Source organism: Oncorhynchus mykiss, chromosome 16 (genome assembly GCF_057628025.1).
Source record: "Oncorhynchus mykiss isolate SJ-2025 chromosome 16, ASM5762802v1, whole genome shotgun sequence".
Taxonomy (NCBI): domain Eukaryota; kingdom Metazoa; phylum Chordata; class Actinopteri; order Salmoniformes; family Salmonidae; genus Oncorhynchus; species Oncorhynchus mykiss.
In genome coordinates this window covers 36,829,404-36,851,633 of record NC_143037.1, presented here as the reverse complement: position 1 = coordinate 36,851,633, position 22,230 = coordinate 36,829,404, and the positions used below count along the sequence as shown (strand labels likewise).

Sequence of the window (22,230 nt, the reverse complement as noted above, 5' to 3'; positions counted from 1 at the left end):
GACCTGGCTGCATAGGGTCAGGAGAATAGTAGATGGGACCCGGGTCAGAAGGATAGTAGATGGGACCTGGCTGCATAGGGTCAGAAGGATAGTAGATGGGACCTTGCTGCATAGGGTCAGAAGGATAGTAGATGGGACCTGGCTACATAGGGTCAGAAGGACAGTAGATGGGACCTGGCTGCATATGCTCAGAAGGATAGTAGATGGAACCTGGGTCAGAAGGATAGTAGATGGGACCTGGCTGCATATGCTCAGAAGGATAGTAGATGGGACCTGGCTGCATATGCTCAGAAGGATAGTAGATGGGACCTGGCTACATAGGGTCAGAAGGATAGTAGATGGGACCTGGCTACATAGGGTCTGAAGGATAGTAGATGGGACCTGGCTACATAGGGTCAGAAGGATAGTAGATGGGACCTTGCTACACAGGGTCAGAAGGATATTAGATGGGACCTGGCTACACAGGGTCAGAAGGATAGTAGATGGGACCTGGCTGCATAGGGTCAGAAGGATAGTAGATGGGACCTGGCTACATAGGGTCAGAAGGATAGTAGATGGGACCTGGCTGCATAGGGTCAGAAGGATAGTAGATGGGACCTGGCTGCATAGGGTCAGAAGGATAGTAGATGGGACCTGGCTGCATAGGGTCAGAGGGATAGTAGATGGACCTGGGTCAGAAGGATAGTAGATGGGACCTGGCTGCATAGGGTCAGAGGGATAGTAGATGGACCTGGGTCAGAAGGATAGTAGATGGGACCTGGCTACATAGGGTCAGAAGGATAGTAGATGGGACCTGGCTACATAGGGTCAGAAGGATAGTAGATGGGACCTGGCTACATAGGGTCAGAAGGATAGTAGATGGGACCTGGCTACATAGGGTCAGAAGAATAGTAGATGGGACCTGGGTCAGAAGGACAGTAGATGGGACCTGGCTGCATAGGGTCAGAAGGATAGTAGATGGGACCTGGCTGCATATGGTCAGAAGGATAGTAGATGGGACCTGGCTGCATATGGTCAGAAGGATAGTAGATGGGACCTGGCTACATAGGGTCAGAAGGATAGTAGATGGGACCTGGCTGCATAGGGTCAGAAGGATAGTAGATGGGACCTGGCTACATAGCGTCAGAAGGATAGTAGATGGGACCTGGCTACATAGGGTCAGAAGGATAGTAGATGGGACCTGGCTACATGGGGTCAGAAGGATAGTAGATGGGACCTGGCTACATGGGGTCAGAAGGATAGTAGATGGGACCTGGCTGCATAGGGTCAGAAGGATAGTAGATGGGACCTGGCTGCATATGGTCAGAAGGATAGTAGACCTGTAAACAACAAAATAACATTGAGATAAATTAAAATTAATTGTCTCACCCCTGTCAATCTGTATTTACACAGCTCAGTAAAAGGTATTCGCCTGCCTCCATTTATATACACTACCGTGTTCAAAAGTCTGGGGTCACTTTTATAAATGTCTTTTTTTTTTAGAGATAAGCACATTTTTTGTTGTCCATTTAAAATAACATTCAATTGATCAGAAATACACTGTAGACGTTATAAATGACTATTGTAGCTGGAAACGGAAGATTGTTTTTAAAAAAGGAATATCTACATAGGTGTACAGAGGCCCATTATCAGCAACAATCCCTCCCTCCAATCCCTCCCTCCTTCCATTGGCATGTGTTAGCTAATCCAAGTTTATCATTTTAAAAGGCTAATTAATTATTAGGAAACTATTTTGCAATATGTTAGCACAGCTGAAAACTGTTGTTCTGATTAAAGAAACAATAAAACTTGCCTTCTGTAGACTAGTTGAGTATCTGGAGCATCAGCATTTGTGGGTTTGATTACAGGCTCAAAATAGCCAGAAACAAAGACCTTTCTTCTGTAACTCGTCAGTCTATTCTTGTTCTGAGAAATGAAGGCTATTCCTTGAGAGAAATTGCCAAGAAACTGAAGATCTCATACAATGTGTACTACTCCCTTCACAGCACAAACTGGCCCTAACCAGAATAGAAAGAGACGTGGGAGGCCCTGGTGCACAACTGAGCAACAGGACAAGTACATTAGAGTGTCTAGTTTGAGAAACAGACGCCTCACAAGTCCTCAACTGGCACCTTCATTTTTATTTATTTTATTTAACCAGGCAAGTCAGTTAAGAACAAATTCTTATTTACAATGACAGCCTAAGAACAGTTCTGCCTCTGAACAGATTTTTTAGCTTGTCAGCTCCGGGATTCGATCTAGCGACCTTTCAGTCACTGGCCCAAAACTCTAATCACTAGGCTACCTGCCACCCCATTAAATAGTACCCACAAAACACCAGTCTCAATGTCAACAGTGAAGAGGCGACTCTCGGATTCTGGCCTTCTAGGCAGAGTTGCAAAGAAAAAGCCATATCTCAGACTGGCCAATAAAAAGAAAAGATTAAGGTGGGCAAAAGACACCGGACAGAGGATCTCTGTCTAGAAGGCCAGCATCCCGGAGTCGCCTCTTCACTGTTGACGTTGAGACTGGTGTTTTGCCGGTACGATTTCATGAAGCTGCCAGTTGAGGACTATTTATGATCGCCATTTTCCACCCCACGTCCAACTTCTCTCTTTTTCAACTTCTACATTCAACTTCCACATAATGAGCATGGTGCTTAACAGCCCTGGTGCGCTGGATGATATCTGAAACATTTTCAAATACTGTTTATGTACTGTAGTACTACTGAAGACATTTTGACTCTTTGCCATCATCCCCTTATGGTCTTTATTCCCTACTCTCTCTCCCCCCACTAGGAGCTGCTGAAGCGGACGCCCAAGAAGCACTCGGACTACCCTGCGGTCGAGGAGGCCCTGCAGGCCATGAAGGCAGTGTGCTCCAACATCAACGAGACCAAGAGGCAGATGGAGAAACTGGAGGCCCTGGAGCAACTACAGTCGCACATCGAGGGCTGGGAGGTGAGGGATACTATCCTATTTTAGGCCATGGCGCTAGGATGCACCCTAAAGATCACCATTGGTGGAGGTAGAGCGGATGGGAGTGAGGGCAGAGAACAGTGCTCGAAGGTGAGAAAAGGGGGGGAGAGAAGCGTTCCATAAGGATGAGGGGTGATAGAAGGGTGTGAGGGACATGGAAGGTGAAAAGAGAGAAAGGAGGTGTAATGTAAAAATGAGAAGGATGAGAGCGAGAGAGGGGTGGGAGGTGAGGAGAGATTGAGAGGTATGAGATGAACATGGATGAGAGTCAGATGAAGATGTATTGAGAGAGAGAAAAGGGCAAGGTTCTCCTTTTTTATAGAAATGGGACATGTGACCTGAAAGGGATGGAAAAGGGAAGCTCTGAGTTTGGAGTTTTGTCATTGGATTTTCCCCACTCTCTTTCTAGCTCGATCTCTCACACATGTATACTGTACACACGCACACACTGTCCACCTCATTGATCCCATCCCCACTCTGTCACGGCTGTTGCTAAAAAGCTTTGGCCAGTTTTCGAGAGTCCACTGAGCACCATTTCATTTTCCGTGAAGGTAAAACGCTTCTCCAGCCTCCCAAATCACCAGCGTGCACAGTGCATGGATAGGGCTTGGGAGTGGAGTGGAGTGGGGTGCCCAGTGCTTTTTTTCACACATCCCTCACCCTCCACAACAGAGCCCATGTCTCCTGACTCCCCTTGGCCCCCGAGAGGACAATCCACTCGCTCAAGAGCCAAGGGAAGGCCAACAGGCAGCCTGCCCAATGTCACGATGTCATTGCGGTCCCTTTTTTCCTCCAATGTCTCTAATTCAATTCTACCTACTGACGTGGGGTCAGTTGGACGTCTGCGTTTGCGATTGGTTCTCTCATATCAGTTTGCATTGACCCCTAGCAGTATTAGGATGAACGAGTAATGCGACATAGAGTTGCCGTCTACACTCTTGCGTATCACAGTCTCATGAAAGGCACTGCCCTTCCTTGCTCCCTGTAAGCACTCCATCTTTAGCCCATTAGTTCTACTTTCTCCACTCCCCCATGTTCCAGTTTAATTACCTCTCCACTCATAATGGGAATGTAGTAGTGCGGAATCAAGGCCCAGCCGCATTACCGTTGCCCTGATAGACAGACAGCCCCCACTATCCCTCCATCCACCACCTGGCTTTCTGCCCAGTTAAACATGGAATTGGATTGATCTGGCGAAACATTATGTCTGCTAGGCTGGTTGGAATCCATCTGACCTGAAATGGCACTTATTTTTGTGCACTATTCCCTATATCAAGGGGTACCCAAGTACTATTTGAGAAGGTCCTGTCACACACATTTCCTAGGTGCCAAAGGTCCGGATGGATAATGTAATTTATCATCGTAGTAACAAACCCCCACCTCGCAACCCACTCGACCCGAAACTGTTCACACACCTCTTGTTGGTGGAGAGAACATTAAAAATGCACAAAGCTAATTTCCCACAATTTTGCTTTGGGAAGAGATTATTTTTCCTTTTTTAAGCTCATTTCCTGCAGTTCTACGCAGTCTTCCATGTCTTATGTTTTTTTATATGATACCAGGGTTTGAAGCCTGACTAAATAAATACATTTTGGAACCTGCTGTCCATATTGATCCCATTCTGGGTACCATTCCGGTCTTCCAGTTGAGTATGGGGGCCCTATATAGTGCACTACTTTCGACCAGGGCCCTTAGGGTGCCATTTCAGATGCACCCCCATACGTAATTAACGTCACAGCTGAAATCCCATTGGTCAACCTTTGAAAATCCCTTTAGCTTTCTTGTTTACATTTTGTAGTAGTGTATAACCCTAAAAATACTGACTTACAAATGTCACATCTAATGACTAAATTGTGATGAATGGACCTAAAGTTTGACTAAGTTGTCAAAAAAGGTTAATTGGCCACATACCAAGTCATATTAGAGCTTTTAGCACATACTGGATGATGTTATCCAGCTTCTAAAGCTACAAAGCTAATCAGAGAGACTTTAATATGTAGCCTGAATGATAATGAGTTATGAAACAAGTTGAATCTCTCAATTGAAAACGTGTGGGTGGCTTAAAGAAGGACAAGTGAAATAGCCAGGTATTCAGACGCGCCTGAAATGCGGTTTGAGAGACATGCTAAGCGAACAGTTTTTCCCGTTTAGTTTGACAAGACTCCTTGTTGGTCCATTTTCGGCCGTTCAACTTTGACATTGAAAGGCAACCAAGGTTTTATTTCCTGTGAAACCGTGAGACTGGTTTGTTTTCCATAAGAAGCAACACAAACAGAAGTGTTCTTCGCACTTAACGTTTTCACACATACCAACAAACAGGTGTGATCATTCTACTGTTATCCCTGCAGCGTACGCTCAAACCGGTGTGATTAGAATGCTTATTTAGAACGTCCAGTTTTGATGGACGCAACAGTCAGCATGTGAGCTAGCCACACTGTTTTTTTCACAGAAACCTTTTGCACAAGCACAGTCCTTACAAAGTTATGTCCTGAATGTGACCAGTTTATTTTTGGATGCAATGTTCAGACATTCACAGAAGTAGCGACAGCATAACACAATCGTCAGAACCGGAAAATGTAGGCTACATTAGTCCTAGTGCTAACATGACGAAAGATTGACGTAACACAAGTGGTCATAGTTAGCTAACTCCCGGCTGACAGAAACTACAATATGAATTAGCTAATAGCAATTACTATTTATAATTCGTCACATTACGGGTGAGCTCACCATTGATCGAAATAATAGAGTAAAAAACATTCTATAAAACAAAAGTAATCCGACGATGGGGTAGTTTGTGTGCGCCTCTGTTTGTTTTTTGTGTCAACCAAAGATAGAGGAGACTAGATGAGTTTGGTCTGTTTGCGGTATGCATGTTGAAGGAGGTGTGTCAGCTACCTTCCCTTCATTCACTTCCGGAAGTTTACACGAAAGATGAGTGAACCATTCCTTAAGCTCCATTACAATGTCTTTGGTCAAGCAGACGTTTAGGTGATACCCAGAATGCATTATGTAATGTCAACAAACATGGCGCCACACATAGCTGGCAAATAGCTTAGCCATTAGCTCATTATAATCAGTACAACTTTCAGAAAAGTATTTTACACACTCCATAGGAATCAATACAATCTATGCAAGAATCAGAAGGCATTATTTGTCAGCAGTACTTGAAAACATGAATAAAACTGTAAATACATTATGCCACATGCATGTATACATTCAGTTGAAGTCGGTGGTTTACATACACCTTAGCCAATTACATTTAAAATCAGTTTTTCACAATTCCTGACATTTAATCCTAGTAACAATTCCCAGTTTTAGGTCAGTTAGGATCACCACTTTATTTTAAGAATGTGAAATATCAGAATACTAGTAGAGTGATTTTCTTTCAACTTTTATTTCTTTCATCACATTCCCAGTGGGTCAGAAGTTTACTTACACTCAATTAGTATTTGGTAGCATTGCCTTTAAATTGTTTAACCTGGGTCAAACGTTTCGGGTAGCCTTCCACAAGCTTCCCAAAACAAGTTGGGTGAGTTTTGGCCCAATCCTCTTGACAGAGCTGGTGTAGGCTTTGTAGGCCTCCTTGCTCACACATGCTTTTTCAGTTCTGCCCACAAATTTTCTATAGGATTGAGGTCAGGGCTTTGTGATGGCCACTCGAATACCTTGACTTTGTTGTCCTTAAGCCATTTTGCCACAACTTTGGAAGTATGCCTGGGGTCATTGACCATTTGGAAGACCCATTTGCGACCAAGCATTAACTTCCTGACTGATGTCTTGAGATGTTGCTTCAATATAGCCACATAATTGTACATCCTCATGATGCCATCTATTTTGTGAAGTGCACCCGTCCCTGCTGCAGCAAAGCACCCCCACAACATGATGCTGCCACCCCCGTGCTTCACGGTTGGGATGGTGTTCTTCAGCTTGCAAGCCTCCCCCTTTTTCCTTTTACCATAACGATGGTCATTCTGGCCAAACAGTTCTATTTTTGTTTCATCAGACCAGAGGACATTTCTCCAAAAAGTAAAATTTTTGTCCCCAAGTTCAGTTGCAAACCGTAGTCTGGCTTTTTGTATGGCGGTTTTGGAAGCAGTGGCTTCTTCCTTGCTGAGCGGCCTTTCAGGTTATGTCGATATAGGACTCGTTTTACTGTGGATATAGACACTCTTGTACCTGTGTCCTCCAGTATCTTCACAAGGTCCTTTACTGTTGTTCTGGGATTGATTTGCACTTTTCGTACCAAAGTATGTTCATCTCTAGGAGACAGAACGTGTCTCCTTCCTGAGTGGTATGACAGCTGCGTGGTCCCATGGTGTTTATACTTGCATACTATTCTTTGTACAGATGAACGTGGTACCTTCAGGAGTTTGGAAATTGTTCCCAAGGATGAACCAGACTTATGGAGGTCTACAAAAAAAATTCTGAGGTCTTGGCTGATTTTTCTTTTGATTTTCACATGAAGTCATGGAAAGATGCACCGAGTTTGAAGGTAGGCCTTGAAATACATCCACAGGTACACCTCCAATTGACTCAAATTATGTCAATTAGCCTATCGGAAGCTTCTAAAGCCATGACATCATTTTCTTTTTAGATTTTCCATGCTTTTTAAAGGCACAGTCAACTTAGTGTGTGTAAACTTCTGATCCACTGGAATTGTGATACAGTGAATTTCTAAGTGAAATAATCTGTCTGTAAACAATTGTTGAAGAAATTACTTGTCATACACAAAGTAGAAGTCCTAACTGACTTGCCAAAACTATAGTTTGTTAACAAGACACCCACCCACCCTCCCAAAAGTTTCACACACCTACTCATTCCTGGGTTTTTCTGTATTTTGACTGTTTTCTACATCAAAACTATGAAATTACATGCATGGAATCATGTAGTAACCAAAAATATTTATATTGGAGATTCTTCAATGTTGCCACCCGTTGCCTTGATGACAGCTTTGCACACTGTTGGCAGTCACCTGGAATGCATTTAAATTAACAGGTGTGCCTTGTACCTTTTGTGACTAGGGGGCAGTATTTTCATTTTTGGAAAAATAACGTTCCCGTAGTAGACGGGATATTTTGTCAGGACAAGATGCTAGAATATGCATATAATTGACAGCTTAGGATAGAAAACACTCTAACGTTTCCAAAACTGTAAAAATATTGTCTGTGAGTATAACAGAACTGATATTGCAGGCAAAAGCCTGAGAAAAATCCAATCCGGAAGTGACTCATCTTTTGAAAGCTCTGCGTTCCAATGCGTCCCTATTGAGCAGTGAATGGGCTACCAACCAGATTACCTTTTCTCCGTATTCCCCAAGGTGTCTACAGCATTATGACGTAGTTTTACGCATTTATGTTGAAGAATACCCGTAAGCGGCTACATTGCGCAACTGGTCACCTGATGGCTCCCAGAGTGATTCTCGCATAAAATACAGAGGTAGCCATTATTCCAATCGGTCCTATTGAAAAAACAATTATCCTGGTGGATATTTTATCGAATAGATATTTGAAAAACACCTTGGGGATTGATTATAAACAACATTTGCCATGTTTCTGTCGATATTATGGAGCTAATTTTGAATATTTTTAGGCGTTTTCGTGACTGCAATTTCAGGGCGATTTCTCAGCCAAACGTGAAGAACAAACGGAGCTATTTCGCCTACAAAAATAATATTTTTGGAAAAAAGGAACATTGGCTATCTAACTGGGAGTCTCGTGAGTAAAAACATCTGAAGCTCATCAAAGGTAAACAATTTAATTTGATTGCTATTCTGACCAAGTTACCTGCTGCTAGCTGGACAAAATGCTTTGCTAGGCTATCGATAAACTTACACATGCTTGTCTAGCTTTGGCTGTAAAGCATATTTTGAAAATCTGAGATGACAGGGTGATTAACAAAAGGCTAAGCTGTGTCTCAATATATTTCACTTGTGATTTTCATGAATAGGAATATTTTCTAGGAATATTTATGTCTGTTGCGTTATGCTAATTAGTGTCAGTCGATGATTACGCTCCCGCACCTGGGATGGGAAGTTACTAGAGGTTAAGTTAATTTGTTGAATTTATTCCTTAATGCGTTTGAGCCAATCAGTTGGGTTGTGACAAGGTAGGGTTGGTATTCAGAAGATAGCCTTATTTGGTAAAAGACCAAGTCCATTTTATGGCAAGAACAGCTCAAATAAGCAAAGAGAAATGACAATCCATCATTACTTTAAGACATGAGGGTCAGTCAATCAAGAACTCTGATAGTTTGAGAGTCTGCACTTGAAGAAACTATCAAGCGCTATGATGAAGATTTTTGGTTCCAACCACTGTGTCTTTGTGAGACGCAGAGTAGGTGAAAGGAGTATCTCTGCATGTGTACACAGTGAAGTATAGAAGAGGCTATTCCAGGCTCTGTCGCAGCCGGCCGCGACCGGGAGACCCCTGGGAAGGCACACAATTGTCCCAGCGCCGTCCGGGTTAGGGGAGGGTTTGGCCGGAAGGGATGTTCTTGTCCCATCGTGCACTAGTGACTCCTGTGGCTGCATCGTTGAGAGCATCTTGACTGGCTGCATCACCGTTTGGGACGGCAACCGCTTGGCATCTTACCACAAGGCCCAGTACATCACTTGGGCCGAGCTCCCTGCCATCCAGGACCTCTATACCAGGCGGTGTCAGACGATGTTCCAAAACTCCAGCCACCCAAGTCCGACTGTTCCATCTGCTACCGCATGTCTAGAGGTTTTGATGCACCAAATCTGGAACCGACAGGACCCTGAACAGCTTAAGACTGTTCATAAGACTGCTAAATAGTTAACTAAATAGCTAGCCTATTTGTATTGACCATTTTTTGCACTAACTCTTTTGATTGATCACATACACTGGTGCTCCTGTTTATCATCCAACTTGTTGCCTAGTCACTTTACCCCTACCTACATGTACATATTTACCTCGTACCTCTGAACATGGACTTGGTACTGGTAACCCGTGTATATAGCCAAGTTAACGTTACTCACATTGTATTTATCCCTTGTGTTTATTATTTTTTAAATGTTCCTCTGCATTGTTGGGAAGGGCCCATAATTAAGCATTTCACTTCTAGTCTACACCTGTTGTTTACGAAGCATGTGACAAATACGATTTGATTTGAGAGATTGACGGGCACCAGTGATCTAATTGCCACCCTCTCTTGACTGTCAGGGCACCAATCTGACTGACATCTGCACCGAGCTGCTGCTCCACGGCAACCTGCTCAAGATCTCAGCCGGCAACATCCAAGAGAGAGTCTTCTTCCTGTTTGACAACCTCCTGGTCTACTGCAAGAGGAAGTCCAGGTGAGATTGGGTAGGAAGGGAAGGAGTGACGGAGTCATGCACCTCAGGAAAGTGGCAGGAATGTGTTTTCATTCATTGACGAGAAGTCACCATAGAAAGAAGCCAGACGTGGAAAAACTGAGTAAATCACCAAATCCTGTTTGTGTAGTGTGTACCAAGCTCATTTTATATGCAAACAAAACAAGTCAAACTAACGTGTGTGTGTGTGTGCGTACTTATGCCTGTGTGTGCTTGAGCACTGTATAATTGTTGATTTTTCAAAGTTGCCAACACACTTTTTTCTGAGCAGGAGTAACACATTTTCACAATTTTATGTTACATTTCGTAGGGTAACTGGGAAGAAATCCACAAAGAGGACCAAGTCCATCAATGGCCCCCTGTACGTGTTCAGAGGAAGAATCAACACAGAGGTGATGGAAGTGGAAAACGTTGAGGATGGAACAGGTTCGTGCCAGCCCCACCAGTCATCAGTTCATATAGGAGCATCCATCCATCCCTCTTTTCATTCATCCATTCAGTCATTTTCTTTCTTTCTAGATTAGCTGGTAGAGTAGATTATACAAAGCTAATGAGTGTTAACAATTTGGGTGTGGCAATAAAATCTTGCGTAGGTTTTTCTTGTTTGAACTGCTTACAAATGGTCAGGTGACTATATGAATCTGCTGTCTGCACATTGGTTCAGAGCGGATGCACCGACCTGCATTTCACACCTTTGAACTACTGGGATGCATGCTGTTGCAAGAACTGGCACTTACCAACTTACAACACTGTTTTGCTCATGTGGTTTATTGCACACCAGCCTGTTTTTTTTTCATGTCTTGTGTTCAAATAGTAGTTAAAATCGTTCAAACAATTTAGTTGTGCTTAATCGAGCTTGCCTGGGGCAATATAACCAATGAAGTAGCCCCTAAAATGCTAATCCCTCCGTTATTGCACTCCAGACAGGCTCAAGGAAATGTTCAAAGCATCTGAAAGATTTTAAGTACTCTTTGAACCCAGGTCTGGTTGTTTTCTGTGAGTGGGTTTATAGTTGTAGCTGTAGGCCTTAGAGGTATGAATGCACTTCTTCTTGGGTTCACATGCCTCTTCTCTGTGCCCCACGGGTTATTTGCTGCCTGTCGCTTCGTACTTTCAGAGGAAATCACAAAGGAAAACATGTTCTCTCTCTGTACGTTTCTCAGAGAGACCGTATAACCTGATAGTGGGACCAAGGTCATGTGCCCTCTACACTGCCAGCTTAGCTTGTCTAAGGTTGACAACTGCACTTTTATACCATTCCATTGATTAGTTTTACAGTAATAAGGACAAGACCTAGTGGCTATTTTTTTCTTCAACTAAATATTACAACATTGACATGCACTGACAACTGCAGCTAGACAACATGTAAACAAACAACAAAGCGAAGGCCAGTTCCTTGTTCGCAAGGAGACCTTTTTTTTCGGGTGAGTGTGTGTATATACAGTCACACTGCTTTCATTGGATGAATGCAGTAGCATCATCCTCTTACATCTACTATTGTTTGATACCATTCCCCATGCACACCCAAACATTATTATTTCTCCCTATGCCTCCCTCCGGGCCATGGGGTTTCACATCAATTTATGTGACCCTTTAACATTACACTAATCCAACTCCATTACCCCAACCCATTCATTATGCATTAGTGAACTGGAGCCAAATAGCTGGTGAGTGAGAGAGTGAGAGACTGGTGTGGCTAGGCAGGCTGTATTACCCTCCAAGTTTGTTACAACTGAGGTCAACACAAGTTCATTAACACTGCATCTTTTATCACCAAGTTAAAAAGGTAGTACAGTATTGATATCAATGTCAATCAACAGAATTATGGTTAAAAAATTAAAGGTTATTTCAAGAAGAGGAGTCATGGGGTGTGTACTGTACCATGGTCCCTTACTTGTTATGTACCTCTTTTCTTAGCTGACTACCACAGCAACAACTACACAGTGACCAACGGCTGGAAGATCCACAACACGGCCAAGAACAAGTGGTTCGTCTGCATGGCCAAGAACGCAGAAGACAAGCAGAAGTGGCTCGACGCCATCTTGAGGGAACGAGAGCAGAGAGAGAGTGAGTAGAATGAAAAGAGGGATGTCACTCACACTCCTTCACTCCCACCTCCATGGAGTGTGTGAAAGAAGGCTCTCATGTTTTCTGGTTGTGCTGGCTGACCTCCTCGACTGATGCAGTATCTCAGCAATGCTACGCTACGTGTTGCTTACACAATAATGGTTCAGATAAACAAATGGTTAGCGTTGCAAGAGGGAACAAAATCATTCCTCCCGGCTGTTGTGAGAGCTCCAATTGTCGCACGCAGGCATGCAAATGAATTGGTGCATCACTAGGACTGTTGTGGTATGCTTATGGTATGTGGATTATGATGCAGTATGTCTTACTACCCAGAGTCTCTCTAGCTAGCTAGCATTTGTTTCATAAATAAAGTCTTTAAGATCATGACGTGTTGACCTAGACCTACGTTGCCAAATGAATGCAGGTGAGATCCTGGAGTTTACATTCAAAGAAAAGAGCCAGTCGCCTCATGCGACGCAGTACGAGACCATGTTTTCTAATCAACACCCCCGAGAGAGAGCACTTTCTGGAGCAGTTCATTCATAAAAAAAAATTGAGATGTGCAAAAAAAACAGACTATTCGCCAGAGCCCGAAAAAGAGCAGTAGCAGCAGCTTTGCCGGAAACCGTAACGCACCAAGCGTGCCAATAAAGCTTGAAAGGCTTTTTCAGGATTCTGTGGCTGTAGGCATGCCTGGTGATACCTGATAGCATTGGAGGCAGAAATCACAACAGCTTTCCCCAAACTGCATGCAAATGGCAATGACTCAACTTAAACAGCCAAGGGTTTTGAACAAAAAAACACACCTGGTTCTAGCTGTGTACAACAATATTGAATATTTGAAATGTAGTGAATGAGCCTAACGCATGGCCTTGAGTGAGCGGTCACAGTATCAGTACCTGATCCTGTGGCTACAGTCGAGAAGTGGAGCTTTCCAGAGTACCAAGGGACATTCTGGGTATCCGGTTATGCTAGGCGGAAGTTGACCTGAGGCTAATAGATACCAGATCAGTCACAGTGCAGCCGACCCCAACCCCAACCCCAACCCCCCTCCCTGCACCCCCGGCCTAGCCCACATCTGGAAGGTTTGACCATGGCCATTAGATCCACGGCACATCCCTTTCATCCCTGTTTTACTATTGATACCTGACCCATTGTTGGATTCCAGTTCCCGCAGCACACCTCTTCAAAAGGACTTCAGTTGGAGGTTTTGGTTGTGGCCCCTTTAAATACTCCCAAGACAGATCAATTTGTTTTGGCCCTGGCAGCTGGATGGGTCTGAGATCGTCTTGTCAAAGATTTTGTGGTGATTGAGGGAAAATGAGTGGGCTAGCATGTAAGCCGGTTAGTCTGTGCCTGTGAGAGTGGGAAGAGGGGGTCTCTCGTCAGGCACTGACAGCTGGGGCAGCAGCCCGGGGTTGGGGCCCCTTGCTCCAGGACCAGACCCCAGTCTGTCCAATGGCACTCTTTGTTTGAGTCTACTCTAGTTCCTGTCAAGTGTAATCCAACCCCACCTCCATCAGCGGCACCCAGCGCTGGCACACCCGCAATTTGAGTTGGAATTGTCAGAGTCCCATGGTTTAGCAGGACAGTGGAATTTAGCCAATCAGAGAGCCTGATGATGGAGCTCCAAGGTTCAGAGAGCCCAACCGTGTAGTTTAGCAGCTCAGAGAGCCCCACGGTAGAGTTTAGAACAGAGCTAGTTTTACCTACAGTATATGGTTTGGTAGCTCTGTGCGCATGGTCGACCTTCAACGGCTCAACATCAACTGTTGTTTTGAATTGCCTCTACATGTTTTTCATAATTTAACATTATTACTCATCTCAGTTGTGTTGCAGCTTGGTAAACATAACTGCTGCGCTACACCAAATATATAAACGCTCAGTGATGCCACGGTACATTGGCAGGCAAGTGTCGATACAGTACATTAGCAGGCGAGTGTCGACACAGTATATTAGCAGGCGAGTGTCGATACAGTACATTGGCAGGCGAGTGTCGATACAGTACATTGGCAGGTGAGTGTCGATACAGTACATTGGCAGGCGAGTGTCAATACAGTACATTGTTCGAGACCTAGACAGATTAACATCTGGATTTCCATCCGAAGGAGGTGGCATACGCCCCATGTACCGTGCCAGACTCCCCAACGAGGCCCTGCAGGCAGGGGCATTGCGTCTTCTGACAGGCCCGTGACAGACTCTCCCCCTTGGGGGCTGAAACGCGTAGACGTCAGAGGGCTGACTGGAGGAAATGGTGGTGTCCCTCAGGGTTAGGTGTTGGGCCTTGTTTTTTTGGCTGCTGTGACTGCTGCAGCCCCCCTGTGCAAGTCATGGGAATCAGCATGGCTTGTTATGCAGTGAGAGGAGGGATGCAGTCTTTCTCTCGTTCACTCTCTCACCACACAGGGATTTATCTTTACCCCTATATTTTCTCCCCTTCCTTTCCTGCGTCTGAAAACCAATTTCACAGTTGGGTTAGACAAATATTGATTGCAGTTTCTAACACCTTAGGCTTTCGATAATAACCAAGCTCATGAACTTCATATGCAAAATGCTTTGGTGTCTGACCCCTTGAGTTTTTCTCTGTTGGTAACAGGTCTGAAGCTTGGGATGGAGCGGGATGCCTACGTTATGATCGCCAAGAAAGGCGAGAAGCTTTACCATATGATGATGACCAAGAGCCGCCACCTGATCAAGGACCGGCGCCGAAAGCTGACTACCGTGCCCAAGTGCTTCATGGGAAAGTGAGTTCTTTCCCACCGAATAATTAACTGATGAGGGAGGTGTCTGGGAATGGTTTTCCTCCCTGTGTTGTGAGCCAAGCACTTTGTCATTGGAGGCGACGGTTCCCAGAAAGAGCTTTATTAGAGAAGAGACCTTCCCTTTAACTGCCAGAGCATAATTTGGAACACCCTCTGCTCAAGGTGTGTCTGTGAATTAGCATGAACACACATGCTACAGGAATCATACATTTACCCTGCTTTCACAGTTATACGCACAAACCCACACACACACGAACACACATGTGGGGATCACACTTTTAGTCTGTTTCCACAGCAGGGAACACGCAAACATTGCATGAACACACATATACAGTGGCAAGAAAAAGTATGTGAACCCTCTGGAATTACCTGGATTTCTGCATAAATTGGTCATAAAGTTTGATATGGTTTTCATCTTAGTCACAACAATAGACAAACACAGTCTGCTTAAACTAATAGCACACAAACAAGAATATGTTTTCATGTCTTTATTGAACACACCGTGTAAACATTCATTGTGCAGGTAATGGGAAAAGTATGTGAAACCTTGGATTTAATAACTGGTTGACCCTCCTTGGCAGCAAGAACCTCAACCAAACATTTTCTGTAGTTGTGGATCAGACCTGTACAATGGTCAGGAGGAATTTTGGTCCATTCCTCTTTACAAAACTGTTTCGGTTCAGCAATATTCTTGGGATGTCTGGTGTGAACTGCTCTCAAGGTCATGCCACAGCATTTTAAATTGGGTTGAGGTCAGGACTCTGACTGGGCCACTCCAGAAGGCGTATTTTCTTCTGTTGAAGCCATTCTGTTGTTGATTTACTTCTGTGTTTTGGGTCGTTGTCCTGTTGCATCACCCAACTTCTTTTGAGCTTCAATTGGCGGACAGGTAGCCTTACATTCTCCTGCAAAATGTCTTGGTTAACTTGGGAATTGGCAGGCGTGTCGATACAGTACATTGGCAGGCGAGTGTCGATACAGTACATTGGCAGGCGAGTGTCGATACAGTACATTGTTCGAGACCTAGACATTTTTCCATTGATGATCGCAAGCTGTGACAGCAGTGGCTTCTTCTGTCTAGGTCTTCTTCTGTGGTGTCCTCCCATGAACACCATTCTTGTTTAGTGTTTCACGAATCGTAGACTCATCAACAGAGATGTATCCATGTTCCAGAGATTTCTGTAAGTCTTTAGCTGACACTCTAGGATTCTTCTTAACCTCATTGAGCAGTCTGTGCTGTGCTCTTGCAGTCATTCCTTGGGAGAGTAGCAACAGTGCTGAACTTTCTCCATTTATATGCAATTTGTCTTACCGTGGACTGATGAACGTCAAGGCTTTTAGAGATACGTTTGTAACCCTTTCCAGCTTTATGCAAGTCAACAATTCTTAATCTTAGATCTTCTAAGATCTCTTTTGTTCAAGGCATGGTTCACTTCAGTCATTTGAATAGCAAACTCACATTTTGTGAGTGTTTTTTATATTGCAGGGCAGCTCTAACCCACGTCTCCAGTCTCATTGATTGGACGCCCGGTTAGCTGACTCCTGACTCCGATTAGCTTTTGGAGAAGTCATTAGCCTAGGGGTTCACATACTTTTTCCAACCTACACTGTGAATGTTTAAATTATGTATTCAATATAGACAAGAAAAATATAATAATGTGTGTTATTAGTTTAAGCACACTTTGTTTGAGTATTGTTGTGACTTAGAGGAAGATCAGATCAAATTTGATGACCAATTTATTCACATACTTTTTCTTGCCATTGTATTTGGATATTAACACACACACAGAAATGACCCATTTAGACTGCTTTCTCAGCAATGCTCATGAACACACACTCGTTTTGCATGAACACACACACACAGGAATCACACATTTAGCCTGCTTTCTCAGCAATGCTCACATGCACACAGCGAGCCACTGGACTGAGCTGCGCTCTCCTTTTTACTTTCCCACCAGTCTTTTGAATGCCATGAATTAACAATGAGGGCTGATTTGCCTGCAAGTAATGCATTTTTCATCATGCCTCACAGCTCCATAACAAAGTGTTTGCGAGATTCCTTTCAGGGGAAGGGGGGAAAAAAAGGGAGGAAAACGATGTTGATCACCAGGCATTCATTATGGAGTCAGTCAGCATCCTAACAAGGATTTAATGAGTTTCTTTAGAACTGTGAAATGTCATGTCAGGGAGGTACGATTCCATGGGCGTTATGTGTGGGGCAGTTGTCATTCTGTCTTATAAGGTTGAATTTGGACCCCAAATGAATTTGATACAGAATCCTACAATGCATATCAGTGCCCTCCCAAGTACTACTGATAAGAGAACTCATAATGCCAAAAAAAATAGCATTTCACACTGTCCTGACTGTCCCGTACCCAAACAAGCTCACTGCTTCCTCCTCCGTACCTCAAGCCGTCCATCCCCTCTGGTAGTTTTCCTTGTATGACATCCATATAAACACGAGGGGCAGCATTCTTCCCTCCTGTCAGCTCACTGCTTCCTCCTCCGTACCTCAAGCCGTCCATCCCCTCTGGTAGTTTTCCTTGTATGACATCCATATAAACACGAGGGGCAGCATTCTTCCCTCCTGTCAGCTCACTGCTTCCTCCTCCGTACCTCAAGCCGTCCATCCCCTCTGGTAGTTTTCCTTGTATGACATCCATATAAACACAAGGGGCAGCATTCTTCCCTCCTGTCAGCTCACTGCTTCCTCCTCCGTACCTCAAGCCGTCCATCCCCTCTGGTAGTTTTCCTTGTATGACATCCATATAAACACAAGGGGCAGCATTCTTCCCTCCTGTCAGCTCACTGCTTCCTCCTCCGTACCTCAAGCCGTCCATCCCCTCTGGTAGTTTTCCTTGTATGACATCCATATAAACACGAGGGGCAGCATTCTTCCCTCCTGTCAGCTCACTGCTTCCTCCTCCGTACCTCAAGCCGTCCATCCCCTCTGGTAGTTTTCCTTGTATGACATCCATATAAACACAAGGGGCAGCATTCTTCCCTCCTGTCAGCTCACTGCTTCCTCCTCCGTACCTCAAGCCGTCCATCCCCTCTGGTAGTTTTCCTTGTATGACATCCATATAAACACGAGGGGCAGCATTCTTCCCTCCTGTCAGCTCACTGCTTCCTCCTCCGTACCTCAAGCCGTCCATCCCCTCTGGTAGTTTTCCTTGTATGACATCCATATAAACACGAGGGGCAGCATTCTTCCCTCCTGTCAGCCCTCCCTCCCTGCATCCTTCCCTTCCTGTTTTTATTGAATGCATCCTCTCTGTGTTACTGATGTTATTATAAATGAACATAGCTCACTTCAGGAGATGTCACTAAATCTTATTGGATTAAATGAATCCGGTACAGAATGACAATTTCACGGTGCCATTTATCTTCGTAGCTCCCTAATTCCACCATTTTTCAACGTCGTATTTAGGCAGTTGGTCATATTTGGTTCTTCTTTTAGCCTTCCTCTTTCTCAGCCAATTTCCTAATGCAGGTTTCTTTGCTCACATTGGTGCCTGTATTGCATCTTGGGTTTGGCAATGCACCAGGACAGTATTCATTGGCACGAAATGGAAGAAAACAGGCCCAAACATGGAAGGGTTACCTTAATTCTTATCTTATTGTCCTATAAGAAACACTTGTTTTAGTTTTATGTTACAAAACATGTTTCTATGTTTTGCTATGTTGTGCAGTAATGGAATACGACCCAGATCTTGTGTATGCTGGATGTGCAAACTGATGTGGTTTTCACAAGATTAATTCATTTGACAGATTAGTATCTTGCACAATAGAAACAACATTTGCAATATCAAGTTCCTTGTTCAAGATGAAGCAAACCTCATGTTGACTCTGATGTAGTATATCCAATAGCTAACTTAGATGGCATTGTAGCATGCTGTGCAGAATGTCCAATACAGACACGTGTTCATATGCATGCACACACACATACAGTACACACACACTGAGATAATCCCTTAACTTTATTGTACACCCCCCCCCCCCCACACACACACACACACACACAAATTACACATTTAGCCTGCTTTGGCAGGACTACTCATGAGCGTTCATTCATACATACATACAAGCACTCTCTCACATTTTGCATGAACACACACACAGGAATCGCACATTTAGCCTGCGTTCTCAGCAATGCTCACTCACACATACACATTCAGACAGTCGCTCACATTCACTGTTCGTTGTTCAATGGGATATTGAGTTTGCTCAGTGGCGTGGAACATTGAGCAGAGGGAAATGTTATTTTATCTGCTCCAAACATCTGGTTTGCTCAGTGTCTCAAGAGGGATAATACAGTCTGAGGAGAGAAAATGCTATATTTAAATATGTGGAGCCTTGTATATGAATGGTGCTACAAAAGCCATGAATACAAATTGGCACATTTTGGAGGGAGTGAGAGCGAGAAAGAGGGTGTTTAAGGCTGGTGGGAGGGAGGACAGTGGGAGCAAGGGAGAAGGGGCAGAGGGATAGAAAGGGTTAGGAGATGTGGAATAGGGGATAAAGAAGGGAAGCGGGAGAGATGAATGAAAGAGAAGAGAGAAGGCACCTCCGTACCTTTTGGGAGCGCCTATCTGTTTACAATGGTTTTTAAAAGGTGTGTGTGTGTGTGTGTGTGCCATTATATAATTCAGGTGACTGCATACGGTCTAAGGTGAATAGCACTAATATCCAGAATCAGTAGTGTCAATGCCAGGCTGAAACAAAAAGCCTGCACAACCTTTGCCTCTCCCAGAACTGTAGTTGCCCTTCTCATTTTGAACTATCCTTGCCTAAAGCTATATCTGTATTCTATACCATTGGTTCCCAACAAGGGGTACTAGGACCCCTAGGGGTACTTGAAAAGACTGAAATGCACATGAGAAGGTACTTAAGGGGTAGTCCGGGCAGAGAAAAAACAAGTCAGGCTGGACCCCAGGGAGACCAGGAAGACCAGCAGTCATCATGGCATCAGGAAATGGGCATCTCAATAATGAATAATTCATTAATTTCATTATTGGGTTCCCCATTTGATGCCATGATGACTGCTAGTCTTCCTGGGGTTCAGTCTGACTGTATCCCATGCTATTGGATCTGTGTGGCTCATGGTTCGATTCCTGCTGGGGCCACATTATACAGAAAATGTATGCACTCACTTTGGATGAAAGCATCTTCTAAATGGCATTTGGTCAGTCTTTTTAAACTCTTAACACCATGTTTATTTTTGTTACACCTTATTATACTAAAGTGTTGTGTCCTTGTAACCACAGTGAGTTTGTGTCGTGGCTGATGGAGAGTGGAGAGATCAGCACGCCAGACGAGGGGGTCAACTTGGGTCAAGCTCTGCTGGAGAACGGAATCATCCACCATGGTGAGAGGACAGACTCTGTCCTTCATACCATTCTGTCATTCTTTCTGGCTTACCCCCCCCCCTACCTCACTTTTTCTCTCTGGTTCTCGTTGTCTTCCTAGTTCTCTGTCTCTCTCTTGCTCTCTTCTGTTGTTCTATATATGTTTCTCTCTAATCCTCCCACTCTCCTTTATTCTCTTCTCTCTTTCCATTTGCCTCATTATTTGCACTTCATGGGTGTATTTGTTTGTATTGTATTTTCAGTCTCACACTTCTGTCAGTCTCATTTGATATTATTCATTAATTATTTACTCCCCTCCTGTCTTGTTGTCTCCATATTTCATTTATGTTTATTGAACCAGGTACGCCAGTTGAGACAAGTTCTCATTTACAACTGCGACCTGGCCAAGATAAAGCAAAGCAGTGGGACAAAAACATCAACAGAGTAACACATAAACAAATGTACAGTCAGTAACACAATAGAAATATCTATGTACAGTGTGTGCAGATGTAGTAAGATTAGGGAGGTAAGGCAATAAATAAGCCATAATGCTAAATTGTAATTATTTTGCCTCTAACACTGGTGGGTTAATGTGCAGATGATGATGTGCAAGTAGAGATACTGGGGTGCAAAAGAGCAAAAAAATAAATAACATGGGGATGAGGTAGTTTACAGATGGGCTGTGTACAGGTGCAGTGATCTGTAAGCTGCTCTGACAGCTGATGTTTAAAGTTAGTGAGGGAGATATAAGTCTCCAGCTTCAGTGATTTTTGCAGTTCATTCCAGTCATTGGCAGCAGAGAACTGGAAGGAGATGTTGCCGAAAGAGGAATTGGCTTTGGGGATGGATCAGTGAGATATACCTGCTGGAGCGCGTGCTACGGGTGGGTGCTGCTATGGTGACCAGTGAGCTGAGATAAGGCAGAGCTTTACCTGGCAAAGACTTATAGATGACCTGGAGCCAGTGGGTTTGGCAACGAGTATTAAGTGAGGGCCAGCCAACGAGAGCGTACAGGTCGCAGTGGTGGGTAGTGTATGGGGCTTTGGTGATAAAACAGATGGCACTGTGATAGCACATTGGATGCCGTCCAGAACCGTCCAGAGTAGTGATGCTAGTCAGATGGGCAGGTGTGGACAGCGATCAGTTGAAGAGCATGCATTTAGTTTTACTTCCATTTAAGAGCAGTTGGAGGCCACGGAAGGAGTGTTGTATGGCATTGACGCTCGTCTGGAGGTTAGTTAACAGTGTCCAAAGAAGGGCCAGATGTATACTGAAGGGTGTCGTCTGCATAGAGGTGGATCAGAGAATCACCAGCAGCAAGAGCAACATATTTGATGTATACAGAGAAAAGAGTCGGCCTGAGAATTGAACCCTGTGGCACCCCCATAGTCTGCCAGAGGTCCGGACAACAGGCCCTCTGATTTGACACACTGAACTCTGTTGGAGAAGTAGTTGGTGAACCAGGCGAGGTAGTCATTTGAGAAACCAAGGCTATTGAGTCTGCCGATAAGAATGCAGTGCTTGACAAAGTCGAAAGCCTTTGTCAGGTCAATGAAGACGGCTGCACAGTACTGTCTTTTATCGATGGCGGTTATGATATCGTTTATCGGACTTTGAGCATGGCTGAGGTGCTCCCATGACCAGCTCGGAAACCAGATTGCATAGTGGAGAAGGTACGGTGAGATTCGAAATGGTCAGTCATCTGTCTGTTAACTTGGCTTTCGAGTACTTTAGAAAGGCAGGGCAGGATGGATATAGGTCTG

General features: G+C 44.2%; 1 protein-coding gene across 1 annotated transcript in view; it reads left to right on the top strand.

Moving 5' to 3' along the window:
* Positions 1–22,230, top strand: part of LOC110491863 (phosphatidylinositol 3,4,5-trisphosphate-dependent Rac exchanger 1 protein) — a 158,664-nt gene that overhangs the window by 47,851 nt on the left and 88,583 nt on the right. The window contains exons 6-11 of the mRNA XM_021565684.3: positions 2,778–2,939; positions 10,139–10,272; positions 10,601–10,716; positions 12,208–12,357; positions 14,954–15,101; positions 20,387–20,487. Coding sequence (XP_021421359.2) covers positions 2,778–2,939; positions 10,139–10,272; positions 10,601–10,716; positions 12,208–12,357; positions 14,954–15,101; positions 20,387–20,487 — 811 coding nt within the window. The remainder of the gene's footprint in view (positions 1–2,777; positions 2,940–10,138; positions 10,273–10,600; positions 10,717–12,207; positions 12,358–14,953; positions 15,102–20,386; positions 20,488–22,230) is intronic.